This window comes from Engystomops pustulosus, chromosome 2, assembly GCF_040894005.1.
Source record: "Engystomops pustulosus chromosome 2, aEngPut4.maternal, whole genome shotgun sequence".
Lineage (NCBI taxonomy): Eukaryota > Metazoa > Chordata > Amphibia > Anura > Leptodactylidae > Engystomops > Engystomops pustulosus.
The window spans coordinates 244,216,109-244,241,652 of record NC_092412.1 but is presented as its reverse complement, the minus strand read 5'-3'; the positions used below and the strand labels follow the sequence as shown (position 1 = coordinate 244,241,652).

At 43.8% G+C, this 25,544-nt stretch overlaps 1 protein-coding gene across 8 annotated transcripts in view; it reads right to left on the bottom strand.

Moving 5' to 3' along the window:
* SYNJ1 (synaptojanin 1) overlaps nucleotides 1-25,544 on the bottom strand; it is a 59,119-nt gene that overhangs the window by 12,102 nt on the left and 21,473 nt on the right. For 4 of the 8 annotated variants that reach the window (XM_072138622.1, XM_072138628.1, XM_072138629.1 and 1 more), the window contains exons 8-27: nucleotides 25,061-25,157; nucleotides 24,791-24,963; nucleotides 23,610-23,691; nucleotides 21,199-21,351; nucleotides 16,109-16,274; nucleotides 14,901-14,924; nucleotides 13,557-13,748; nucleotides 11,622-11,706; nucleotides 11,300-11,440; nucleotides 11,022-11,214; nucleotides 9,689-9,847; nucleotides 8,672-8,828; nucleotides 7,867-7,984; nucleotides 7,572-7,787; nucleotides 7,137-7,215; nucleotides 5,928-6,090; nucleotides 4,344-4,559; nucleotides 3,956-4,093; nucleotides 2,770-2,808; nucleotides 1,450-1,497 (exon numbers count right to left, since the gene is read on the bottom strand). In XM_072138622.1, the coding sequence (XP_071994723.1) occupies nucleotides 1,450-1,497; nucleotides 2,770-2,808; nucleotides 3,956-4,093; nucleotides 4,344-4,559; nucleotides 5,928-6,090; nucleotides 7,137-7,215; nucleotides 7,572-7,787; nucleotides 7,867-7,984; nucleotides 8,672-8,828; nucleotides 9,689-9,847; nucleotides 11,022-11,214; nucleotides 11,300-11,440; nucleotides 11,622-11,706; nucleotides 13,557-13,748; nucleotides 14,901-14,924; nucleotides 16,109-16,274; nucleotides 21,199-21,351; nucleotides 23,610-23,691; nucleotides 24,791-24,963; nucleotides 25,061-25,157 (2,639 nt within the window). The remainder of the gene's footprint in view (nucleotides 1-1,449; nucleotides 1,498-2,769; nucleotides 2,809-3,955; nucleotides 4,094-4,343; nucleotides 4,560-5,927; nucleotides 6,091-7,136; nucleotides 7,216-7,571; nucleotides 7,788-7,866; nucleotides 7,985-8,671; nucleotides 8,829-9,688; nucleotides 9,848-11,021; nucleotides 11,215-11,299; nucleotides 11,441-11,621; nucleotides 11,707-13,556; nucleotides 13,749-14,900; nucleotides 14,925-16,108; nucleotides 16,275-21,198; nucleotides 21,352-23,609; nucleotides 23,692-24,790; nucleotides 24,964-25,060; nucleotides 25,158-25,544) is intronic. The other 4 variants (XM_072138624.1, XM_072138626.1, XM_072138625.1 and 1 more) reach the window with 4 other exon arrangements.

Below are 25,544 nucleotides of genomic sequence, written 5' to 3'. Positions count from 1 at the left end.
GCACACTCACACACACAGAGCACACTCACACACACAGAGCACACTCACACACACAGAGCACACTCACACACACAGAGCACACTCACACACACAGAGCACACACACAGAGCACACTCACACACACAGAGCACACTCACACACACAGAGCACACTCACACACACAGAGCACACTCACACACACAGAGCACACTCACACACACAGAGCACACTCACACACACAGAGCACACTCACACACACAGAGCACACTCACACACACAGAGCACACTCACACACACAGAGCACACTCACTACACAGAGTGCAGTGAGCGCGTTGCACTCCACAGGTGGGCCTCGCACTCACCTGGCACTGGTCTCCGGTCCTGCCGGGATCCTACAGCCGAGGAGCGCAGCCCCGCTGTCCACGTGTCTCCCGGGCCTTCGCTCCCGCTCCGGGTCTCTCCGGAGCGCTGCTGACACAGAACACTGTGTCACGTGTCCCGCTGAGCGGCCCGGCGCGCGCTGTGATCGCGCTACTAACATTTCCCTCTATTGCAGCGCGCGCCGGGCCGCTCAGCCTGCGCGCTACAGGAAATAATTGCCATGCGTTCTTTTACGCATGGCAATTATTTTGGGGGGTAATTGCGCCTCATCACGCGTCTATGACGCGTGGTGAGGCGTTAATGCGACCTCTGGTGGGCGGAGTAATCAAGACTCCCTGCCAATCACAGTGTGCGGATGAGGTAATCAGGACTCTCCCTGCCAATCACAGTGTGTGGGCGGGTAATCAGAACTCCCACTGTCAGTCACTGTGTGTGATGTACATCAATATGTATTTACATTGGCGAGTGTCTGATTCAGATATTCAGAAAAAAAAAAAAAACAACATTAAAAACCTACAAAACTAACAAGATTTTAATAGTATCCAATAAAAAAAATATGCACATCCATGCCATGGTCATATGACATCACTACACTTTGCTTCATGCATCATGCACTAATGTTATCCTTCATAAGCCATTTTACATCCGCAACTAAAATTAATTCCCACATGTCTCCCTGGTAACAGACAACAAACTAACCATGTGTAGTCGGCTCCACCCTTTAGTGCTAACTTTCTAAATGTATATTGGCGGAAGGGCGCATATGGGAGGGAGCATGACTGCAACATGTGTCTATAGAGATTGTTATTTGTCTTACAACTTAACTTATATTTTATGTTGCATATAGTTTTATAGTAGACGCATTATAAGAACAAACCGATGGTCAAACTGAACACCCATGTTACATCTTTGGTATCGAGATACATTGAAAATTCATGAGATTTCATTAGGGGATATAAGGGGGGGGGGGTGTGTTAAACCAACTATATTAGACTCTATCCCCATCTACGGGAAATTAGTACACAGTAGCTCTATGCACATGCTTAGTACACTCATGCAGTCCACTACTGTATATGGCGGTCCATTTACCTTCTGCATCCTTACGAGCTACCACTGGGCTGGGAGGAGCTCCCCCACCTTGTCAAAGAGAGAAAAGATACTAAAGATAGTAAAGAACCAAAAACAAAAGGGGCTTCACATACGACAGACAGGTCACTGGGAAAGACAGCATCAAGTACAGAGACGCACCGACCTACACACCAGCGGTGAGTAGTCTGAGACACAACCAATGGATTATCCATGATTTAAAGCACTGTGGACAATGATGGAGCTATACAAATAAGGATTATTATCATTATTGTTAAAGGGAACCTGTCACTACATGATTCACAGCTAGTGCCCCATTAACTAAATGCCTCCCTTCTTTTAGCTAAAATGGTTTCCCTCACATCCCCATAAAATTAACTTTGTATCTTACCTGGCATACAGCCAGACCCAGCAGGAGTTAGAGGAGCTTGGCAGAGTCCAGCAGCTCCTCCCTTAATATTCCATACCTCCTTCAGCACTTCATGTCATGTGACTAGCGTGATGTCATCTAAGGTCCTTTACCCATCAACATTTGCATAATCAATCCCATGTATGTATCTGATCACATGAAATCACAACAGGACTCCATGGAGGATGGGGTGGAGCAAAAGTACACAGAGGCATGCTGTGATTTAATGTGATTGGATCCATACATGGGGTAGATTTCGCAAATGTCTTAGAGGACATCACACTGGTCACATGACATGAAGTGCTGAATGGTGAGAAGGAGGCATGAATCATGGGGAGGAGCTACTGGACTTGCCTGCAAAGGACACACCCCTCCGACTCCTGCTAGATCTGGCTGTAAGCCAGGTAAGATAGCAAAGTTGATCTTATAGGGATGCGAGGGAAAACATTTAGTTAATAGGTCTCTATGGGAACCTGTCACTAGCTGCATTTGTGATACATGTGGTGACATGTTCCCTTTAACCTTTAACTTCTACAGAAAAGGCTAATTGATTCTAATAAAAATATAAAATAATTCTAAAATACTATTTTATGATGACTACTTTCAGGGAAGAAAAAGAGCACTATAAAGGCAATTACCATACACTACAGCAAACAGACTTCAGTATGGAGCAGCCTGTATAACTAGAGGGTCCTCTATAAGGGCAGGAGGGTTTTGTAGAGTGGCCTTAGATGTAACCTGCGATGCATCTGGTCAGTGCATTCCACAAACTGAGACAACAAATACTGCTGACGTGACGGGGAGGATGACACACAGTAACAACACTACATAAACGATAGAGGACAGGGAGCGGTGATCTGAGCAGTTGCTTGGGGTCACGCTCCGCACAGGAGACGAGTGGATACTACCGTTACCTCCGATCTCCTTCCTGGCTGGCGCCGGGCTTCTAGCACCTTATCATGGAAAGCAGCGGAGAGTAGAATAGAGAGGGAATCATCGTCAGTGTCATCGGAGTCTAGTATCCGTGCAGGGATCAGACCTGCCCATAGGGTGCGTCATACAGAACGGGCGCCATACAATCACCCAATAATATGTACATCAAGGGCAGAACATATATCCTAAATAATACTTCCTAAAGGAAGAGGTGCTAGGGCAGATAAGGAGGCCAAATCAGTATCCAGCCCCACAATGTCCATTGACGACGCCTACTGCGCACCAAAATACTCATCATCAAAATTTGATTACCAATAATACCAGTATAGAGCCTTATTATTAAAGGTTTAATCCAAAGGACACAATGTAAGCAAATCTACCATCAAAATCCACCCTGATAAACCAGGGACACTTACTCATAGATCCAGGCACCGTGACTGTGGTCATCTACTTATAGTTTGTTATCCATGGCCTCCTTCCTTCTAAAATCAACGTTTAAAATTATGTTAATGAGACAGAAGGTCTGTGGGGGGGGGGATTACACTGTGCAGGAGCACTTCTCTCTCCCACTGTGTGAGGGGGGAAAACCCCAAAGCAGTAGAGGTAGAAGGAGACAATGTAACAGCCTGTAAAGCTGCAGCACGGAGGGGCTCTGGTATTGCCTGCAAAGCCCTTCTGGCTCATCAGCATCATTTTAAAATTTTATTTCAGAAAAAAGGAGGCCATGTATAACAAAGTGCCCCCCTGGTTTATCATGTTGGAATTTGATGGCAGATTTTAAGATAAAAATGAAATATTCTTTGTATTATTTGACAAAAAAAAGTGATAAACAGGAAAGGTATGTTACGAACACTTATATAGTGCCCTACACTCCCATTATAGAGTCTCCTGGTAGACTCCTATTATGGCAAACTTGAATGCCTGCTTACGTAAACAGCACCACTCGTGGCTGGATGTGGAATTGCAGCTCAGCCCTCTGATTAAAAATGGCAAAACCTACAGACACGAGTGGTGCAATTTCTTTAATAGAAATTGAAAAAACCCCAAAAAAACAACCAAACTTGTATTTATGTGATATCATACCTCTGTGGTCATGAGCAGTAGGATTATCTACAGATAGGAGTAATGGGGCACACCGACAATTACAGCACATGAGTCTTTTCTTACCTGATGGAGGGGGCGGACGCTGCGGTGGCGCAGGACGTGCTGGTGGGGCCCCGGGTCTTGGTGGGGGGGCACGTTTAGGTTCCAGGGTGAGAGATGGCGCCTCCTTTAGTACTACTGGCTGGAAATCTACTGGAGAACCTATTGACATGGGGATATAAGAACCAGCCTCAATATTATTTAATACATTACTATCAATGGATCTCTTCCATGGATTTTCTGGAATGTGAGAACATGACTTAGTCGCATACTCTTTATCTTAGCGAGCATTGCCTGTAAGACTTCTTACACCAGCTGGATATCCGCCCCTTCCCAAAATTAGTAAAGGAAAGCAGCAATGTGTAATAGTGATGTAGTGTAATAAGTGTGACTGCTATACTGTGTCACATACCTTGAGATGAGGTACCGGGGGGTCCTGGTGTCTTTCCGGGTGCGCGGCTTGGTCGCACAGGCAGAGCCGGTGGGGGTCCCTCTGGCATGGTGGGTGAGGGGCATGGACTTGAACGTGGAGAAGAGCTCGGGGAAGACCCCATAGTGGAGCAGGACGCCGGCTGTAGATGCTGGGGGAGAATTTCCTCTACTTCTGCGCTGTAGTCGTCCACGTCACCTGTGGGACGGAGAGATATCTAGTAAGATACAAGTCTGGAAAGGTGACGTCACCTCAGCAATGGGAGAAATCAACAATAGTTTATGAAAACCCAAACTGGTTTTCGAGCTCCAGAAGACATAATTTTTTTTAATTTCGCTTTCGAAGCTTTCAGAAGCGCCGTTTTTAGGGTAAATTTATCATAATAAAACAACATTGAAGGGGTTGAAGGGGTAGTTCTCATGATCCAATCACTGAGACTCCCCACTCATCACCAAATTAGGATAGGGGATATATATATATTTATTGGGCTGAGAATGAAACAAGACGACATTTCCGCCACTTGGTTTTTTCATTACAAATTTTGCAGATTTTCCCAACTTAATATGCTGTGGGTCAATACAATTTTAGAGATGCCAAATAGGCTGATTTCTGAGTTTTACATTTTACTACTTTTTGAGAAAAGCTCATTTGTTTCTATGTAATCATATTTGAAGAGCTGTATCTTTTTCCCATCAAAAGAGCGTTATTATAGCTTTTTCTTTTTTTAACGGCAGAGTTTTAGTTTAATAAGGTACCATTTTGGTTATGTCCGACTTTTAGATTTTGTTATCCACGGCCTACATCTTTCTAAAATCAACTTTTATAATGATGCTATTGAGCCGGAAGGGCTCTGGGTGGTGGTACAAGAGACCCTATGTGCTGTAGCTTCACAGGCTCTTACACGGTCTCTCTCTCCCACTCTGCTCCCTCCGCACTTCCCCCTCCTTCTGCCTGATGTCATTTCCCACAATCGGAGAGGGAAGTGCTCCTGCACAGTGTAGCAGCCTGTGAAGGAGGTGCTTTGGTAACATCCCCTGGAGCCCTTCAGGCTGTGAGTCTTTCACTATATCTTCTGTGTCATTTTTACAGTGGAAATTCAGCCCATCAGAATCTGCCTCGGGCTGGGCATAATAGGCATCCGCAGTGGGCAGTCCTAAAGCCCTTGATCAGGCACCCCATGATTACGTTGCAGTCATTGATCACAGTTAAGGGTTCAAACTTCCCTGAACAGACTTCCCTCTTTTCAGGGGAGACGCAGCAGCGGCCAGGCCGTGTGATACAGTCAGTTTCCCGCTGCTGATGGTAGGGTTATGATAGCAGTATCCACAAGATCACCAGGACGTGCAGATTTGTCCTGGGACACGATCTGTACACTAGTTAGGATAAACATGCACATCCTGGAATGTAAAGGGTGTAAAGAAGTTTTCCCAATGGGGATGAGGGGGGTCTGCAGGCTGGGACACTGGAGAGAGCCAATTTTATACATTGTACTCCAGGAAACATTGCATATAAAGACTCTCTACTATGCAGAAATCAATGATCATTATAGCAGCAGTGACCTCTGACCTTCCATATCGAAGTCGGCGGCGACATCTGCGTCTTCTCCCAGCAGCGTGGAGCTTGTAGAACAAGGCAGCGATACGATGATCCTCTCCAGACTCATCTCCTCCTCCACCTGGGCGATCCAGTCTGGGTTCTTCAGCTGAACGTTCATAGTCTTCCCCAACACCTGCCATTAAATAAGGAACCGTATATTACACAGCTTCAGGGATATTGTAATATTGCCCCCCACTCCCCACGTCTTGGAGATGACAGAGGAGATTTTGTATTCTCGCTATAAAATATCACTCAATATCCAGAGCGAGAGGGGGGATAAGTGATAGAACTAATCATCCAGCAGGATTTCTGCAATAGAAGTGGAATCGAAATTAAAGTCATCCGTCAGCAAGGCTTACACTGGAGGAAAATGACTTCTTTTTGGTGCGGCGGCTGTCACCAGCTTTTACATTACTAAACTAGCAGCCCCCCGAGGTAGGGGACAAATGTTCTTTCTAGAATCCCCTCTTATGTGAAATCTCATCCATTTACCCATTTAAAAAAAAAAAATCCCCTCCAATGTCATGTGCAAATGAGAAGAGTCATATTTTGCCTGAGGCGGGTCACGTTTAGAACTTCACTTCAGATGCTCCTTATCTTGGGCTCTATATAGCACCTACATCTTTTGGTGCCATATTAAAGATAAGAACTTTATCTACCAGATCGCATCAGGCTTGTGGTTCTGTGAGCTGCAGGCAGATAAAGACATGTGAGCTGCAGATAAAAATCCAATTCCTGCCTATTACGTTAACTTCCTGCCTCTACGGTACTGCAGCTCTTAAATCCAAAATCCTGAAGTGATCTGAAAGATGAGAGTCTTATTGTTAATATTACAACAAAAGTAGATTTTTATTTGTTATAGTCTCAAGAAAGGGGATTCTGAAGTCCCTCTCCCTTTCAGTCTATAAAAGTAACCTCATCTCAGACAAAAAGTGACTCTTCTCTGCTGATTTTCAACATGGCTTAGGAGGAGATTTTTTTTATAGGTGTCTTAATGCACTGCAACTGCGGCTTTTACTGGAGAGGGTTGGGGTGAGGCGCGCTCACTGCACCTCCCTTCTCCATCCGGCTCTATGCTACAACCCTAATCCAGTTCGGGTGAGCAGATAGCAGTGTGCATGAGTCCTAAGTCTCCCTGGTTTAACGTGCTTGACCTTTATAGACAAAAATCCCATTTACCTCAACACCATTAAGCCCCAGAGCATCTAGAGCCGAACTTCCTTCAAGGAACGTGACCCACATTTTATCCTCGACAAACCTGCAGAGATGAAAAGACCGTCATCACACCAAACAACGCCAGCCAAAAAAGTAAATTCCACATAAATTATATCACTGTAGACGGGTCTAATTTAGCGATTTTGTAATTACAGGTCTCAAAATGATACAATTCTGCCTGCGTATAACCTCTGCCAGGAGGAGATGACAGAGGGCAGATATATGGATTCTATCCTCTCCATAATAGATTAACCTACAATACTGCTTCACTGCCCCCTAGTGGTGGCTAAAGGCAGTTAAAAGTTTTCACCCAAAACATAAAAAAAAAAAAAAACCTTTGCTGTGGAATGTTTTTTTCTGTGGTTGCACACAATACACCTATACACAGAGACCTCTAACCTTATGAGTATGACTTCTCCATAGCCAGCAAACTGCTGCAGCAGCTCATCTATCAGGTTATCGTCAAAAAAGTTCTCCTGCGGAGATGTGCTCTGTATGGAGACCATGACCGTCCCGTCAGGTGGTCCCTGGGTGGCGATAACCTCCTTATAGATCTTCTGCCGTTCTTCGGCCTCGGTTTCAAATATATCGATATCGATCAATGCAACGACCGGCCTAGAATATAGGGACACAAAGGGCATCATGCCAAGAAGACACCAGGCGAGAGGACCGGATAATCTGCCTCACGACTTACCTGTGATCTGAGGTCTTCAGCTCCGCACGGCCGTAGTGCAACAATGTACCTGGATTCCAGGTGTAAGGAATGTTTCTGCCTTCTTGTAAACTTGAATTCAGGAGGTCAAGGTCCTCGGCTGATGGAAGGGAGAATGAGCATGAAAATTAAAACAAAGCTGTAAAAACCAAGGCTGTATCTATATATAAGGGGTATTCTAGTTATATCGATTGACTCCCACAACTGCTCCATTCCTTTCTATGAGACTGCTAGAGAATGCAATGGAGTATAAGCCCATGTGAAACTTGCCGCTCCATTTATTCGGCAGTAGAACCCCCATTCAGCTGTAGTCCCAGAGGTCCGGACCCCCACAAATCAGCAAATTATTTCCTATTCTGTGGATAGGACAGGACTTCATATTAAAAATAAAACCTTTACTTGGGAGGGCAGGTATTGATTGATTTGATTCCCATTACTTTTTTCTTCTCTGTGATGAGGCTACTTAGGACTTGTTTTTAGGGACCAGGTGTAACTTTCCCTGGTGCCTTGTGTTATTTGGTATATGACATGATCACTTGATCAAGTTATATGTCGTCACTATCAGAAGTGGATGCCCTTATTCTGTACTCAATCAATACCCCCTGAAGTGAATATCTCCTTCCAAATCTTGAATGGGATGACCAGCCTGCATCATGATAAAACAAGTTGCTGCAAAATTTTGAGTGACATTTAACAGAGGTGGAAACGGATGCTTTTTAGCTTTGTGGTTCAAAGAGTAGGAAGTTAGGTACAAGTATGTAGACAAAGAAGAAAACCCACTAAATACCTGATCGGTCAAAAGGCCATTTTCTTCTCCTCCAGAGAACTCGATCTGTCCACGCAGGGGTCCGACACTTCTCACTTGTGTCATAGTCGTCGGAGAACAAGTCATACTTATAGGTGGGTGCAAAATTAACTTTCCCTTCTAAAAATCCCCTGAATACCTGAGAGTGGGGAAAAGATACAGGTCATTCTTCACTATAAAGGGAACCTGTCACCAGGGACCTAATTTTCACTAAAGACAGGTTGCAGTAGCCCATCATACATGCATTGCAAATATGCCTTTCTGCCTTTTCTAAGGATTTACATTGCAACCCTGACAGAATACTCTGTGTATTCCCAGGGGTTGGGCTTTGGTTTGGATGCATTTCAAAAAACAACATGTGACTTGCCTGTGCTGCAGACTGCCCACTTTTGTGCTCCTGTACAACTCCTCCCTCCTGCTTCTTCACAGAGGTCACAGCCTGGTGAGCCGACATCACTGGGGAAGGGAGGAGCTGTACAGGAGCACAAAGGTGGGGGCCAAGAGCTGAGCAGTCTGCAGCAGACATGTCACAAGTTTTTAAATGTATCCAAACCAGAGCCCAACCCCTGGGACTACACAGAGGATTCTGTCAGGGTGCAAGGTAAGTTATAACACACGATTATATTGTAATGCAAAGACTTAGAAAAACATTGTTGCAATCCACCTGTAATGTGCTTCTATAACCTGTCTTTAGTGAAAATGAGGTCCCTGGTGACAGTTCCCTTTAAACCACGTACAAAAATGATTTCATTTAATATAACACATGAGCAAACTGTAAATAACTGATGTTACAGGAGTTTTGGCTACTTGAAAAAAACCTCAAAATTATGATGCAAAGTAAATAAATGCAATATGTGGTGTAACATTGGAGAAAAGAATCAAATGTTGCAGCAAATTTATCATCCAGCGTAATCCGCTGTGATAGATCTGGCTCATCATTTGCTGTTGCAGAGCTGGTGAGACGGGACGGATATAACACAGGCGTACAAGCGCTCGTACCTGTCCACCATTCTTCTGGTTAACCAGTTGATCTCCAACCACAAGAGAATCCCAGTTTTGATTCCTGATCAGCTCTTTCACCTCCTCGTTAGGCAGGTCAATGCGATAGTTAAAATCTCCACACCAGAAAATGTAATCATGAGAAAATAACATCCTCCCCTGATGGAGAGAACAGGCAACAATCAGGAAAGAAAGAAAGAAAGAAAGAAAGAAAGGTGAAAAGAGGACAGGAGACAGAAAGGCAGGAGGAGAATGAGAATAAAAAGAGAGGACAAGGAGAAGATCAGAAGAAGCAAAAAAAAAAAAAAGAAGCGAAAAGGGGGGAAAGGAGAAGAAGAGGCGAGAAGGGGGGAAAGAAGAAGCAAGAAGAGGGGAAAGAAGAAGCAAGATGAGGGGAAAGAAGAAGCAAGAAGAGGGGAAAGAGAAGAAGAAGCAAGAAGTGAGAAGTGAGAAGGGGGGAAAGAAGAAGAAGAAGCAAGAAGGGGGGAAAGGAGAAGAAGAAGCAAGAAGGAGGGAAAGGAGAAGAAGAAGCGATAAGGGGGGAAAGGAGAAGAAGAAGCGAGAAGGGGGGAAAGGAGAAGAAGAAGCAAGAAGGGGGGAAAGGAGAAGAAGAAGCAAGAAGGAGGGAAAGGAGAAGAAGAAGCGATAAGGGGGGAAAGGAGAAGAAGAAGCGAGAAGGGGGGAAAGGAGAAGAAGAAGCAAGAAGGGGGGAAAGGAGAAGAAGAAGCAAGAAGGGGGGAAAGGAGAAGAAGAAGCGATAAGGGGGGAAAGGAGAAGAAGAAGCGAGAAGGGGGGAAAGGAGAAGAAGAAGCAAGAAGGGGGGAAAGGAGAAGAAGAAGCAAGAAGGGGGGAAAGGAGAAGAAGAAGCAAGAAGGGGGGAAAGGAGAAGAAGAAGCAAGAAGGGGGGAAAGGAGAAGAAGAAGCGAGAAGGGGGAAAGGAGAAGAAGAAGCGATAAGGGGGGAAAGGAGAAGAAGAAGCGATAAGGGGGGAAAGGAGAAGAAGAAGCGATAAGGGGGGAAAGGAGAAGAAGAAGCGAGAAGGGGGGGAAAGGAGAAGAAGAATCGAAAAGGGGGAAAGGAGAAGAAGAAGCGAGAAGAAGAAGAGAGAAGGAGAAGAAGAAGTGAGAAGAAGAAGCGAGAAGGGGGAAAGGAGAGGAAGGAGGAGAAGCGAGAACGAAGAGAAGAAAAGTAAAGGAGAAAAGAGGAGGAGATTGAGAAGAGGAGAAAAGAATGAGGATAAGAGAGAAGGAGATGAAAAGAAGAAGAGAAAAGAAGAATAAAAAAGAATAAAACAGAAGGAGAAGGGAGGAGAGGGACAGAGAAGAGCTGTTACCATTGGGAAGCTTAGCTTGCGGGCAATTTCATGATAATCCTCGTTCCTCTCTTTTACTTGGGACTGCCCAGCAGCAAAGTGACTGCACACAAAGCAGAGGCTGGTGGTGTGGAACAACATCCTGATGGCCACCGCTCCCTTGTTCCCGGTGGCTCCCCCCATGCCGGTCTTCACAGTGTCTACAGCCACATCTCTAGAATATAAAACAAGGCAAAACAGTTAGGAATGAAGCCATTGTGGTCACCTACTGACCAGTGCAATAGAAGATGGTGACTCACCTGATAAATGGGGCGTGCTGGGGTCTTATGAACACAAAGAGACAGACACCGACCAGCTGCTCGGAGGCCAGGAGGACATACTTATTATCCCTGGAGATGGTCTTCTGAAGCTCCACCGCCCACAGCTTCTGGTTGGTTGTGCTGTAAAACAAATACAGAGCTACTACTCGGGGTCCTCGAGAAAATTCCAGGGATCAAAAAGAAAGTTTTGGATTACAAAAATTTCTCATTTCCACTAAATCTCACTCATTATAAACTTCCTGTATGATCAAGAATAGCAAAAGCAGTGCATGTATACACGAGGCAGACACATCGTCCTTACCTCGCATTGACAATGTTCCCTGCATTCAGCTCCACCATCTCCTCAAAACCGATAGCAAAGATATCTATTGGCTTACATCTCCTATCTAGAGAGAAAGGAGGCAGAATGAGATAAAAGATGGTTTACCACAATCTACATCTATTATGTATGGGGACAACATCTACAGGCCCTGCAATGGCGCCATCAAAGGTGGTCAAAGCCTATGTAACAAAAACAGGGCTTGTTTTCTTGGGGCTGCGTAATTATTTTCCATTAGCAAGAATTCACAAATATAACCCAGCCATCATCATCTCTCAAATTCCATTGTGAATTCCTTAAAATATCATTTGCCCCAATTTCTCACGTCTAAAAATGACCCTTTCCTTACATGGGCCCCTCTTGTCCATATAGTTGCTTATAGCACATTGCATCTATCAGCTCCCTCATCTCGGCTGCTGGAGAGGGGGGGGGCACATTACAAACAGCTATAATTTCTGTACTGTGGCAACGCATACAGGTCTGATGTCATCTTAAAGAGGAGAATCTTCACTTAGATTCTGCAAGAAGAATGTATTTCCAGGGGCCACAGACACATTTAAAGTAGGAGCTGTATATAAAAATCACACTCCAAAATTTTACTGTAACAGTGGACATCTCTGGCTCTCCAACACCTACAAGCAACAGTCCTTTTGTGAAATTTAAAAAAATGATTCAAGGTTCAGAGGATATAGCTGTCTGTAGTGGGCCCCCGTGTAACTATGGCTTATTTTCAGAATAGGGCTTATATGTCAACCTTACTATGAAAAGGTTTTTTGCTGGGGCTTATTTTCCAGGAAACACAGTCGATATAGATTAGCGGACCCGATGGTTTGGATCGGGTTCAGTGTATGGATTCTCGGGCCAACAGCCAACCAGTCAGACTGACGCCTTTAGCAACTAGCCATGGCTAGTTGATATGGGCGTCAATTTGCCGGATTGGCTGTTCACCCGTCAGTCTAGCATTATGTCAGGGTCAGACGGCCGAACCTGAGCATCAGGTCCGCTCATTTCTAACACTCAACATTACTTTCTATAAAGGGAAAATTCTATTATATAAGTTACAAAAACAAAAGGGACCACAAATAAAGTACAGGTGGCCCCCGACTTACAGACGACCCCTAGTTAGAGACGGACCCCTCTGGCGACTGTGACCTCTTGAGAAGTCTCTTGATGCTTTCCTTTAGGCCGACGGCACACGTGCCGTTTTGAATCTGTTTTTGGCCCGTTTTTAAGAAGTCCATTAAATACGCAACAACTTTTGACAGTTTTTCCAATTATCTTAATGAGGCTAATTGGAAAAAGGACAAAAACTGTCAAAAAAAACGCATGCGTTTTTTTACTGACTGCTTAAAAACGGTCCAAAAACAGGTTCAAAATGCCACATGTGCAGCCTTCCTTAGTCCCAGGCTGAAATGATCAACTGTAAGGTGTCTGTAATGAAGCTTTATGGATAATCCTTGCTCGAGTTACAGCAAAAAAATTTAGAATATCCAATTGTCACTGGGACTAAAAAAATTTTTTGTCTGGAGCTACAATTATAAAATATACAGTTCCGATTTGCATACAAATTCAACTTAAGTACAAACCCAAGGAACCTATCTTGTACGTAACCCAGGGGACTGCCTGTATAATACAATGTAATCTTCTAACTCTGCTCTGTATTAGCAATAAGCTAGAATGAGACAATATGGACATAAAGAATAATGCAAAATTGCAGCTCAGAATATAGAGATGTATGGAGCTTAGCTGCAATATCATGCATTATCCAAATTCAGGGGAGCATCCAGTTTTGGAATGAAGCGGCCATGTTTTAAATTGTTCTTCAATTCGTGTCCCGAGCAGTTCCCAGTGCACAAACATTACATCTAGAAACATCTAGAAAAACCACAAAAACAAGCACACGAAAACTCTTGTTACCTTGAAACTCCTGGACTCCAGCGATTTTGGGAGCATCCAGCAGCCAGTCTGTCAGCGTCTGATTCTTGAATGCGATACTCCGGAATTGCTTCCCGCCGTTCACGTTCCAGGTTCCTACGCAGATGCGGATTTTCCTCGGCTTGGCGTACCTGTAGTAGTTCTCACACATGCTGCGTAATACTCTCGGAGACGCTACCGGAAACATGACACAAGTCTATCAGCTTCCAGTCATAGAAAGGAGTTCCAGGAATTATACGACCTCATGGGGGACATTTATTATGTAACACAAATATGTGAGGCATTTATTGATGGTGCGCCTTATAGTCCGAAAAATACGGTAATAAAAACACTCCCCACACAAATGCTAAACAGCCTCCACAACCAGGAGACTACATATTTTTAAACATTTTAACTACCCCCCACCAAAAAAAACCCTAATAAACAACACAAACGAAGCCCACATACCCAATGTTCGATTGGGTATGTGAATCTCTTAACAGAGTTATCTGGAGTTCTTGCAAAAACATCTTGGACCTGACCATGGTACTGCAACTCAGCTCCATTAATTGTTAGAATTACCAGCATAGACCATGGTGAGGAGTGGCCATGTTTTTGCAAGAAAGCAGCCCCTAAGGGTGATGGTACACGTATGCGTTTTCAATCCGTTTTCAATGTGTTTTTAAGCAAAACGAGCCAAAAACTGATTGAAAACGGATTGAAAATGCATACGTGTGACATCACCCTTAATATGTGCCTGATCATTTAATTCCACAAGGTGTAGGCCTGTACAAACATTGGGGAATGCACAGAGCAATAGCGGTTCCTGCCTGGGGTTAGCTGGTGGATTAGCTTGTTTTCCCAGAAGTGACTACGCTCCTAAAGCCAGTGGTGACTACGCTCCTAAATCTGCGTTAAGCTAGGATAAGTGTCCCCCCCCCCCCAAAAAAAAAATATAAAAAAATAAGACACGTTGTTCGCTGTTCGCCATCGAAAACAAACTGGGAGGCAGATTACAGGCATATTTAGAGCAGATATCAAGGCAGAAAACGTCCAAAAAACACAGTGTGAACAGTCCCTTGTGCATTTATACTCTACAGACTGCGGCTATAGCTGATTGTGTACTTGAAAATAGAATTGAGAACATAAATCCATTAACAGCTTTGAAAAATGGTGCCCAATTCATCAAAATTGGAGGAATTTGGGGATTTTTCAAGAAGTTGGTTTTGATTCAATGTACACATTTTTTTTGGCACAATTAGCGTTAGCATTGACACTCGCCCTATATGTTATAATGTAAAATGAAGTGGATGATGGACATACAGCAGATAGTCTCCATTACTATACCTGATTGTAACATGAGCTCAGATACTGACCGTGCAGCATAGAGGGAAGGAATAGACAGGTGGTTAATAGCAGATCAAACACAGATAAAAACACCCTCAAATGTTCAGTATTTCATGTCCGAGCACAAGTACTATCTGAAAAAGGAAATTTGCTGCCAAAGCATCTGCACCCTATAAATCTGGTCGGCGCTTATGTGTTGGCCGGGAAGTGACAACCCCACAGTATTCCAAAAAAATTGCACCCATAGGTTGTCACTTTTTACCTACTTGCAATTGGTCAAGGGAAGGGATAGTCTCATCTCAGCCCTTCTGCCAATGGAAAGGCGGAGCTCCCTCATACAGGCGTGGCCTCATATTCTGTGAGAGGCTCCTGCTGCAGCCAGTTGTCATAATTTAGAGGGATCGGAAGCCATATTTTTACAAAAGCAAAAAATGTATTAAAGGAAACCTACCACTTGTAGTGGCAGGTTTCTGATGGAAATACCGGGCACCAGCTCAGGGTGAGCTGGTGCCGGAGCTTATTTTAGTTAGTGTTTTAAACCGCGGTATCGCGGTTTAAAACACTTTTTAAACTTTATAGCCGGCGCAGGCAGGTACGCGCTCGGCGCTTACCGTGCGCGCGGCTACATAGGAAGTGAATGAGAGCCGCGCGCATGGTAAGCGCCGAGCGCGTACCTGCCTGCGCCGGCTATAAAGTTTAAAAGTGTTTTAAACCGCGATACCGCGGTTTAAAACACTAACTAAAATAAGCTCCGGCACCAGCTCACCCTGAGCTGGTGCCCGGTATTGCCATCGGAAACCTGCCACTACAAGTGGTAGGTTTCCTTTAAAATGTACCGGCAAAAAAATAAATAAAAACTACTAATAGTTTCACCAAAAATTTTAGAATTTCAGCTGCCAAAAGCTGAAGACTGAGAAGGAAGCGGAGCTCAAGATTGCATCCGGATTAAAAAAAAAAAAAAGTATTCAATGGTAGAAGTCCTCCAATTATTTAGGACAGTAAGGAGAGCTTTTATACATATAAGCAAAATTAGTGGATGGTAAGTTATCCTTGGCATCAGAAAGGCGGAGCTCACTCGTGAAGGCGTGGCCTCACGATCTGTGTGTAGATAGAGCAGTGGGGAAAGGCTCCTGCTGCAGCCAGTTGTCTTACCGACAAAGAACTGTAATGATTCAGAGGGATCATATAGATTTCTCACTGGTACTCACCATGTAGACTTCCGGTGGTCAGAAGAGCTCGCGCTTTATCGGCCAGGTCACTGTTTAAGGTGTTCCCCAGGAGGAGGACATCGATAGCTTCTTGTTTTGAGCCGTCGAAAAAATTGCTCTGAATTGTCCGAGTCACAGACCTTGCGCCGTCCTTCAACTTTCCACCCTGTAATATGCACAAAGTAGCGTCTGGTTATCTATAAAGAAAACTTAAAACTTTTTCCACTTAAATATTTGAAAAGTAGAATCCACCACAAATCACATTGCGCCATAAAGCATTTGGTTCCAAGTCCGTGGTGGTCCTAGAGCTCACGGATCAGTACCATTATCTTAACCGCTTCCCCTTTAAATGGAAGACAATTACCTTTAACATATCTGCTGAGTGACATAGACTGGGAGCGCAGATAGTGACAGGAGTCTATAAATAACCTGCGCTTTCTACCATCTGAGGTCTGTATGCAGCCTCCCTGAAGAGATAGCGGCCTCTATATATACCCGTATAGAGACCTCACAGGGGAGCCTATAACACACATCATAACCCCAGAGCAGATGCACTCGTCAGGCCCCTCGCAACTCAATTTCCTTTGAAATTGGCAAAGAAATAATGAAATAATAGGAGAATAATGACATTTTTAATGACATAATGGGAAACCGGAGGCCACATGGAGACCCCAGGTATGAGCAAGGGGGCCGGGTGACGCGTTACACATACAATAAGGGTAATAACAAGAGGATGTGATGGGTACGGCTTATATTAGGTTTAACGGAAACCACCCAGGAAACTAGTGACTTAACCCACGACCTTCTGCAGCAATTATCTACTTCTCCACAGACCTGGAGTCTGCAGGCTCTGTGCACCCGGTGAGCAGATAATATACAGTACATACATAAACACGTTTCTGGTCTGTAGTGCAATAGAACTGCTTTTCATTGCCCATGCTGTGTGCAGCTCCTGAGATCCCCTTACAGGCAGGTTTTGGTAGATGAAAGTCCATCTTTGCCTAAAATCTCACCAGATTTTTCAGCAGCACATTTAGTTTTTTTTAAAAGGTGCTCTTTAACATATGTGCAATACCACGAGTAGAATTCAGCAAAATACAGTATTTTTCAGACTATAAGATGCACTTTTTTAGAAAGAAAAAAAAAAATCCTGCTAAAAAGCTCCTGCATCTTCTAGTCTGAAGGTCAGGAGGATCCAGCACCACCAGACCCTCCTTGACCCCTGGAGATCAGGTAAAGCGCTGACAAAGTGTTTCACCTAACCTATAAGAGAACAGTTCCTTATACGTGTTCCTTATACCCTTTATGCTGCTAGGGGATGGGGCCAGAGAATAAGTTTGAAGAAAGGTAAGAAAAAGTGCTATGGATGTAGCCGAGCTGTGCGCGAGGACAAATGGATGTAGCCGAGCTGTGCGCGAGGACAAATGGATGTAGCCGAGCTGTGCGCGAGGACAAATGGATGTAGCCGAGCTGTGCGCGCGGACAAACGGATGTAGCCGAGCTGTGCGCGCGGACAAACGGATGTAGCCGAGCTGTGCGCGCATTACATTAGGCTGCTCACATGTGCAAATGCTGGAAGCTGCCAGAAAAAGTTTTCAACATGGGCGTGAGATGCACATCAATCAAGCCATATTGGACCGTTTTGGTGTACCAACATCTTCAGAGGAGTAGCTCAACCTCCTTGATGCCATCAATGTACATTATATAAAGCCCGTGCTGCAAGTGAATAGTTTATTTTACCAAATTCTGCACCCAATTTTAATACTTTAAATAAAACAAGCAAAAAAAAAAAATAATGGCAAAAAACAATGATAGTTTCGCCATAAAGGGAAAAATTTAATCTGCCATAAGCCACCTATAGGGGGAGCTCAGGACAACATCCTCATAAAGTATTAAAAAGGTAGAAGTTTACCAAGTGTCCAACCATTTAGGAAGGTAAGGAGGACCTTCACGTGTACAAGCAGAGGATGGTAAGTGATGGTAAGTCATCCTTTACACACTGCCCAAGACCTAAATCTTATCTTACACTACAAGAACGCTCATCAGAAATACTCACCAATCATTTAAAGAATCGGGAGAAGAAGAACCCGAGAGGGAGCAGGAGAGAAGCAGGCAAGAAGTTAGACTATGAGAATGTGGACTTTGCAATACGGGGAAGAAAAGAAGAAGGTTACATAGAAATCGTTATAACGGCTGCAGGAAGTTAATATGTTAAGCAGAAAAACGAATGTTAGTAGCGACATGCAGGAGGCAACGGATGGTTAGCAGGAGTCTTCCAGGTCTCACGTTAGGCACCAAGTCACCATCAAATCTGCAGCGTGTGAATATTTATAATAAAGCAATGGATCTTTAAGGGCATGTGCACCTTTAAAACTAGATGTGGACAACCTGAGACATCCAGGGCTATGTTGTCTTATCCGTCTCATATTTCTAGCCAACCTACCTTTGGAAGAAATAGTAGGGAGAAGAGTAGGAGGGCCAGACTACAAACATGTTGATTTTGTAGTCTGTCACCATGGTTACATATTGGTCTGCCTAAAGAACAGACAGTCCTTTGTAAGCAGGACTATCTGCAGAACTGCTTCATTTTTAATTTCCTATTTCCTACATTCACAGCAGAACCCAATGAGAGAATATTTACAATCAATTACAGTCTAAACAGAGGATTACCAATAATAATGGTCAGTATAGAGCCTAATTCGTTAAGGGTTAATACATAGGACACAATTTAAGAAATTCCGCCATCAAAATCCATCATTATAAACCAGGGACACTTACTCCTAGATCCAGGCACCATGACTGTGGTTATCCTCTTATATTTGTTATACATAGCCTCCTTCCTTCTAAAATCAACTTTCAAAATGAAGCTAAAGAGCCTGAAGGGTTACCAGAGACTTTCAGTGATGTAGCTTCATAGGCTGTGACACTGTGCAGGAGCAGATCTCACCCTCCCCTCTGCCTGCTATAATCTCACAAAGTGAGGAGGGGTGGAGTTCACAGTCTAACTGCAGCATGTAAGGGCTCTGGTAACAATCCCCCCCCCAACCTTTCTGCTTCATTATTTCCAAAGTTGATTTTAGAAGGAAGGAGGCCATGGATAACAAATATAAGAAGATTACCACAGTCCCGGTGCCCGGATCTATGAGTAATGTCCCTGGTTTATCAGGATGGATTTTGATGGCAGATTTCTTTTAATCAATATAGATATTCAGCCATGCCACCAATCATCACCGGTCCAGGGCCGGTCATCAGCACCCACTAAATCCCTCTCTAAAGTAAAGAAGACCTGTCACCAAATTTTGACCACCCTGACTAACAATACCTGCTGATAAAGGGTTACAAGCCCTCCCCAAAACACCTAAAATTAGCTGCCAGTGGGGCACTGTAACTTAATTACAGACGGTTTTGATATGCAAATTAGCTTTTCTGACTCATGTCTGGAATCTGCGACTCTTCTCTCTCTAAGGCTAACAGTGAGCCACGCCCCTTTATTGTGACTGACAGCTCTGTGTCTCTTCAAATCACTGCTCTGCCTCCTTGTACTTAGGCACCATCTGCTAATGTTCAACTACAGACATAAAGTTCTATGTAGATATAGGAAATATTATGTACTTCACAGGTCTCTCAGACTTTTAACAATAGCAAACTGTACACCATGCATGTGATTAAAAAAAGTCACAGCAGCCTCCATTGAGGATGGAGAGGAGTAGAAGTCCATGGAGGCTGCTGTGACTTCATGAAATCAGATACATGCATGGAATACAGTTTGCTATTATAATGAGGCTAAAGGAACTGAGATGATGTCACTCTGGTCACATGACATGAACTGTGACCAGTAAGGAGGCATAAGGCATGGGGAGGAGTAGATGGGAGGGGCCGGCTGAGCAGGACACACCCCCTCTGATGCCAGGTGATAGAAGATAAAAGGTGATTTATGGGGATGTAAGCGAAACAATTGTTAGCTAAAAGAAGGGGGTCAGTCAGTTATTAGCGCTCTATAGGAACCCGTCACTGGCTGTATATGTGCAAATGTGCTGACAGGTTCCCTTTAAGTAGGGGGCTCTTTGTTTAGCCTCCTTTTGTTCTATATTACTAAGGTATCCTAATGATTAGAAAGGGCACCATGTAATACTTCATATCTCCTGTGATGGCGCTGTAGGGATAAAGACGACTGGATGTCGTATAGATAACCGCTGATTGCTGGGGGCCCCAGATTTGGGGAACACTTTGTGACCCGCTCTTCATCACAACGCCTTTCTAGCAAGTAAAACGTTGTCCCATCCCCTTTAAATGCTTAGAAAAAGTGATATATTAGGGTCTGTCACCTAAAGTGGAGCTTTTAGAGCTCCGGAGACATTCCTGCGACGTGTTCAGATTCACATGACTAAAAAAGGGCAATGGATTCAGGCAGATGTTACCGATAGAGAGAGTGAAAGGTTCATGTCATCCTCACAACCAGACAGGGATGATACTGTGTGTGATGTTTATCAGGACTATGATAGCAGTACCTAGTTATCAGTTACATAGATTCTTCTTGTATGTGTTATCCATGGCCTCCTTCCTTCTAAAATACACTTTTATAATCAGGCCAATAAGCCAGAAGGGCAGAATACCAGAAAATCTCTCTGTGATTGTTATTTTATGGAATTGTGATCTCCAAGAAAAGACATCATAGCGGATAAAAGTGACAATAATGGAACATATAATGAAGACGGAACCTTGAAGGCAGGTGCTGTAAAGTGATGCAATGCTGAAAAAATTGACACATGCATAGCCAAATGTATACAACAAAACTAGTGAATATAACATACACTATAAACACTAGTACACAACATCATATTATATATCTATCTATCTCTATATATCTATATTATATGAGGTTTCATGTGTGCTGGGTGGATAGGATATCTCTATCTCTCATATATATATATACATACATATACACATACACACACACACACAGATAGATACACATCTCCATCTACATCTCTCCATCCTGTACTCTATACCCTATCCATCCATCCAGCACACAGCTGCCTGCACATCTATAATGCATTAGCAGACAGGGCCATTCACCAGATCCCCCTCACCTTGGCCTTTCCCTCCAGAGCTCCGGTGCCCGCATAGATTTTACTAATGGAGTCTCCGTTTGTGGACCACATGGAGCGGAAAACTTCCTGGAAGCGGGTGACCAGCTGTGGCTTCTCTGCGAGACCCAGGACCTCAAGCTGCTTGAAGAGCATCTGAGACGAGAGGACAATAAGAAGAGATTAAAAATGTAAATGTAAAATTATTCACCTACCAAAACTAAGGAATCTACATTTTTAAGAGGGGTTACAAGTTTCTCCGTAGAGATAGCACCACCCTTGTCTATGGGTTGTGTCTGGTACTGCAGTGCAACTTTCTGAACGAGCCTCTGTTCTTGAGCCTCAAACAAGCGATCTGTGCTTTGTTTCTGTGGTCTGTACGTCATTGTCTAGTGTTACACAGACAATTGATCTGAATTGACATTGTGTAATACCTCCTTTCTCCTGTGGCGGCGCTAACACTGAATGCCAAGCCTCCCAACAGATTATAATCCTGGTAGCTCTCTGCTGTATCTCAAAGGATCCTTCCAACAAGATAGGATTGTCCAAAGTAGACCGCCCCTTTAATTCTGCACAGAAACATCAGTCACTGCAGATGAGGGTGAAACGGCCTAGCAATGAAGGGGTTAACCTTATCAGGTCCCCATTATACGGCGATGCATCATTTTAATAGCTTTGAGGGGGAATTATCCCGTATACATTACAGTAATGATTTATTACATCTTGGCTGTGAATCAGACGCTGGATTCTGCCCGGATAATCTAATGTATATTACATCCAAGAGACTCATTCAATTAACCACTTCCTCACGGAAATATATATATACGCGTAAAAGTCAATTACTCCTAATTCCCCATCGTCCTGTTACTGTAGGTTACATAATACTCAGATCCTGGAAAACATGACGCAGACCTGCAGATTGTTGTATAACAGGGGGACATCTGACCCCTCAGATATTACCCTGGACTATGTAGCAGATGATTTGTCAGTAGGGCGCATAAAGAGTTAAAACTTTATATTTTTCCCATAACGAGATATATTACAATCTTCTTCATTAAAGGAAACCAGTCAGTTAAGCTAACCCAAACTAAGCATATGTTTAAAAACTGCTATTAAACAGCGGTACAACTATCCTAATATTGTTCCTTCCCATGCCTGAAAAATTCAACAGTGTTCATAAAGTTCTAGTAGCTCAGCCGCGCCTACAGCTTCCGGCTTAGCTAGGGGTGTACCTTCTCTTCAGTCGAGACTCTGTTCTGCTACTTCATTCAACCCTCCCTCGGGAACAAGAGAGATGCTGGCTGTGTGTGACTCTCTGAAGAGAATTCCTGAGAGAGGGGAAAATAAGGGAGCCGTTTTCTCTTCAGCAAGTCATTCACACACAGCCAGTGTCACTTGAGGTAGATCAAGAGAAAACACATTCCTTGTCAATCAGGAAGCACGGCTGAGCTGGAACAACATGAATATGCTGGACTCCGTTCAAAGAAAAGATGATGATTGGACTCTAATTGGGTCATTTGCGTGGTGAGTAAACTTTATAAAGAGTGGAACTTTACAGGGATGGGAAGGAACAGTATAGGGATAGTGGTACTGCTGTATAATCAGATTTTTCAATGTATAACTACATTTTTTAATGTGTTTAGACAGCATGGGTTAGTTAAACTGATAGATTCCCTTTAAATGGCCGGAAGACCCCCTTTCCCTGCCTGCTGTGCCTCACAGTCACCATAGAGACTGGCACCTGTAATAGAAGGCACAGGGAAGAGAAAGGGGGGTAGATGTGGCTGCAGTCACATTGCCTTGGTCTGAGACTCTGTGAAAAGGCAGATGGAGCAGCAGAAAGGAAGGCGATTTACCAAAATTAAGAATGTAGCAACCAGGCTTGTTTTTGTGTCAGTATTAAGCTGATGCCAGTCACTGTGCTGGTTATCCAACCACAATTACGTAAAATGTACTCTCACCATAAAAAAAAAAAAAATCAGCACCACCTTATATCTCCTCCTTCGTACTTGTTTACCAATTTAACCAACAAAAAGGTTCTGCTTCAACAGTAGCATCCCCCCATAATAAAAACCTTCCCACTTAATTCTTTAGACTCATCTCGTGCTGCACTAGATTTCTAGAATGCTCTAAAACACTTTCCCTCATCTAATAGTTACCCATGTAGCTCCTTCTATATTTTTATTGAGAACCGGAGTTTTATGCTATCCCCAAGCAACATGATGTGAAATAACTGGCTATTAAGAAGGGTTCTGCCTGGTGGGACCACTGCCCAGAACGGCAGATTACATCCCCCCGAATGGGGCGGCAGGTCAAGCATGTTCACCGATGCAGGATCCCTGCTCTCTCCTTATTATATTTGTAATTCTGAAAACTCCCACCAGCAACAAAGGAAGTGGAGGTAGATGCCTTACCTCAAGTCCAAGGAAAGCTTGGACGCTATTGGTTCTGTCCAGACAGTCCAAGCAGTTGGTTCTGATGCTGCCGCTCTGTGTTCTATACAAGGAAGCAGAAAACAAAGCACTTTGCACCATTATCTGCGGAGCTCATAGTGGTTCCATAGTAGACATAACAGAAGTAAGACTGGAAGCGTAACACTAGTGCCGCCTTTATGACGAAGGATGTGGACTACGGCCTATACAAAATTTAACAGGCCAGCAAAAAGAAAAACCTACTGGGAGACCTTGCAAGCAAAAAATCCCCTCTCCTTAAACTACTGTGCACGAGGCTAAATACACATATGGATACTATGAGAGATCAGAGCAATGGAGCAGGAAATCAGTCTCTTTTATTCACATGTGCCCTTATAAACGCGTCAGTAAATTTTAAAGCCCTAAACTAGCAGCCCCCTCAAGTCTGTTGTCCTATTTAACCTATGAAATGTAGAAAACCCATTCTAGCATGCATGCTTTTAGGTCAAAACCTGTTAACAAAGACATAAGTAAATGAGTTCAGAAGAGTCACTTCGATTAGACTCTTTAGTACCAAAACCGTGCATCTGGTATCACTTTAAAGATAAGAATCTCTTCTTTCAAATAGCACCAGGTGCAATGGTTCTGGATAGCGCACACAACAATGAACCTGATGTGGTTTGAAAGAGAAGATTCTCATCTTTAATAAGATACAAGAATCATGCTTCTTATCTAGGGGTGTATAAAGTAAAGCCCCCCTCCAGCCTCCTCAAGCTAAAGAGAAAGATCCAGTTCCAGCCTACTTCATTAACTGCCTGTATCTCTGGTTCTGACGTGAAGTAAAAGAGGAGATTCTTATCTTTATTCAGAAATATGCTTTTGGTGTAAGACTCGAGAAAGGAGAGTCTGAAGTGACTCTTCCGTTCCAGCCTCTAAAAGTGACTCATCTAAAGCTGAAAGTGACTTTTCTCAGCTCATTTACACATGTCTTTGGAGGAGATTTTCTATAGGTAAATGGGTGCAATTTAAAATAAAAAGGGGAATTCTAGGAAGTAACATATTATCCCCTAACTGAGGGGGCAGTTAATTCCGTGGTGTAAAAGCTGGTGACAGATAGGTCAGATAAAGAGTATGGGTGCGTGGATGTGGACGTATTTTCGACAAGCGATGAGGAGGCATCAGACCTGTGAACGCCATCTTTATCCATGTAGAAGAAGCCACACTCCTCCAGGAAACTGGACAATTTGGGTTTCAGGATGGTGTGGAGTTTCTCAGCTTTGCCTCCTCGGACCATCTGGTGGTAGTCAAAGTTCACCATCAGGATGTCGGACACGTGCTCCGATGCTTTCAAGTGACTCTGCGGAGGAGACGGAAAGGAGGTTAAGAGAATAAACCAGTCCCTTTTAGTAGGAACCCATTGTCTAGGGGGGAGAGGGGAGGGGATGCCCCCTTACCTGAAAGGCTTTGCTGAGCATCGCTTCTCCTTCCTTGGAGCCAAGAAGATTGACAACCACCTGACGGCCATAAAGTCTCTTGAGTGTTTGGAAATGCCTGAAGGGAAGACACCAAGATACTAACATGAAGAAAGAAGATGATGGGCACCGATCAGAGGGGAGGCACAGGTACCCCCCATTAGTAACAGAATGGGGACCCCTGACCACCATTTAGCATTCATGATGGAGTATAGTGGTTGCCATCTATGACTTTGTGTTGTAACTATAGGAGCAACAGGTGGTGTCCTCACACTGCTGTGCCCTCTGATCCCTGCATTGAAATACTTGGCAATCTCTCTTGTCTCAGTGACCGCTTTAGTATCCAACCAGAAGACAGGATACAGCTTTTACTCATAGCAGTGAGGATGGACATAAGAGTAACTCAATGCACAGAGCACTGCAGTGTGAGGACACTGTAAAAGAAAGTTGCACAACTTTTCAATAT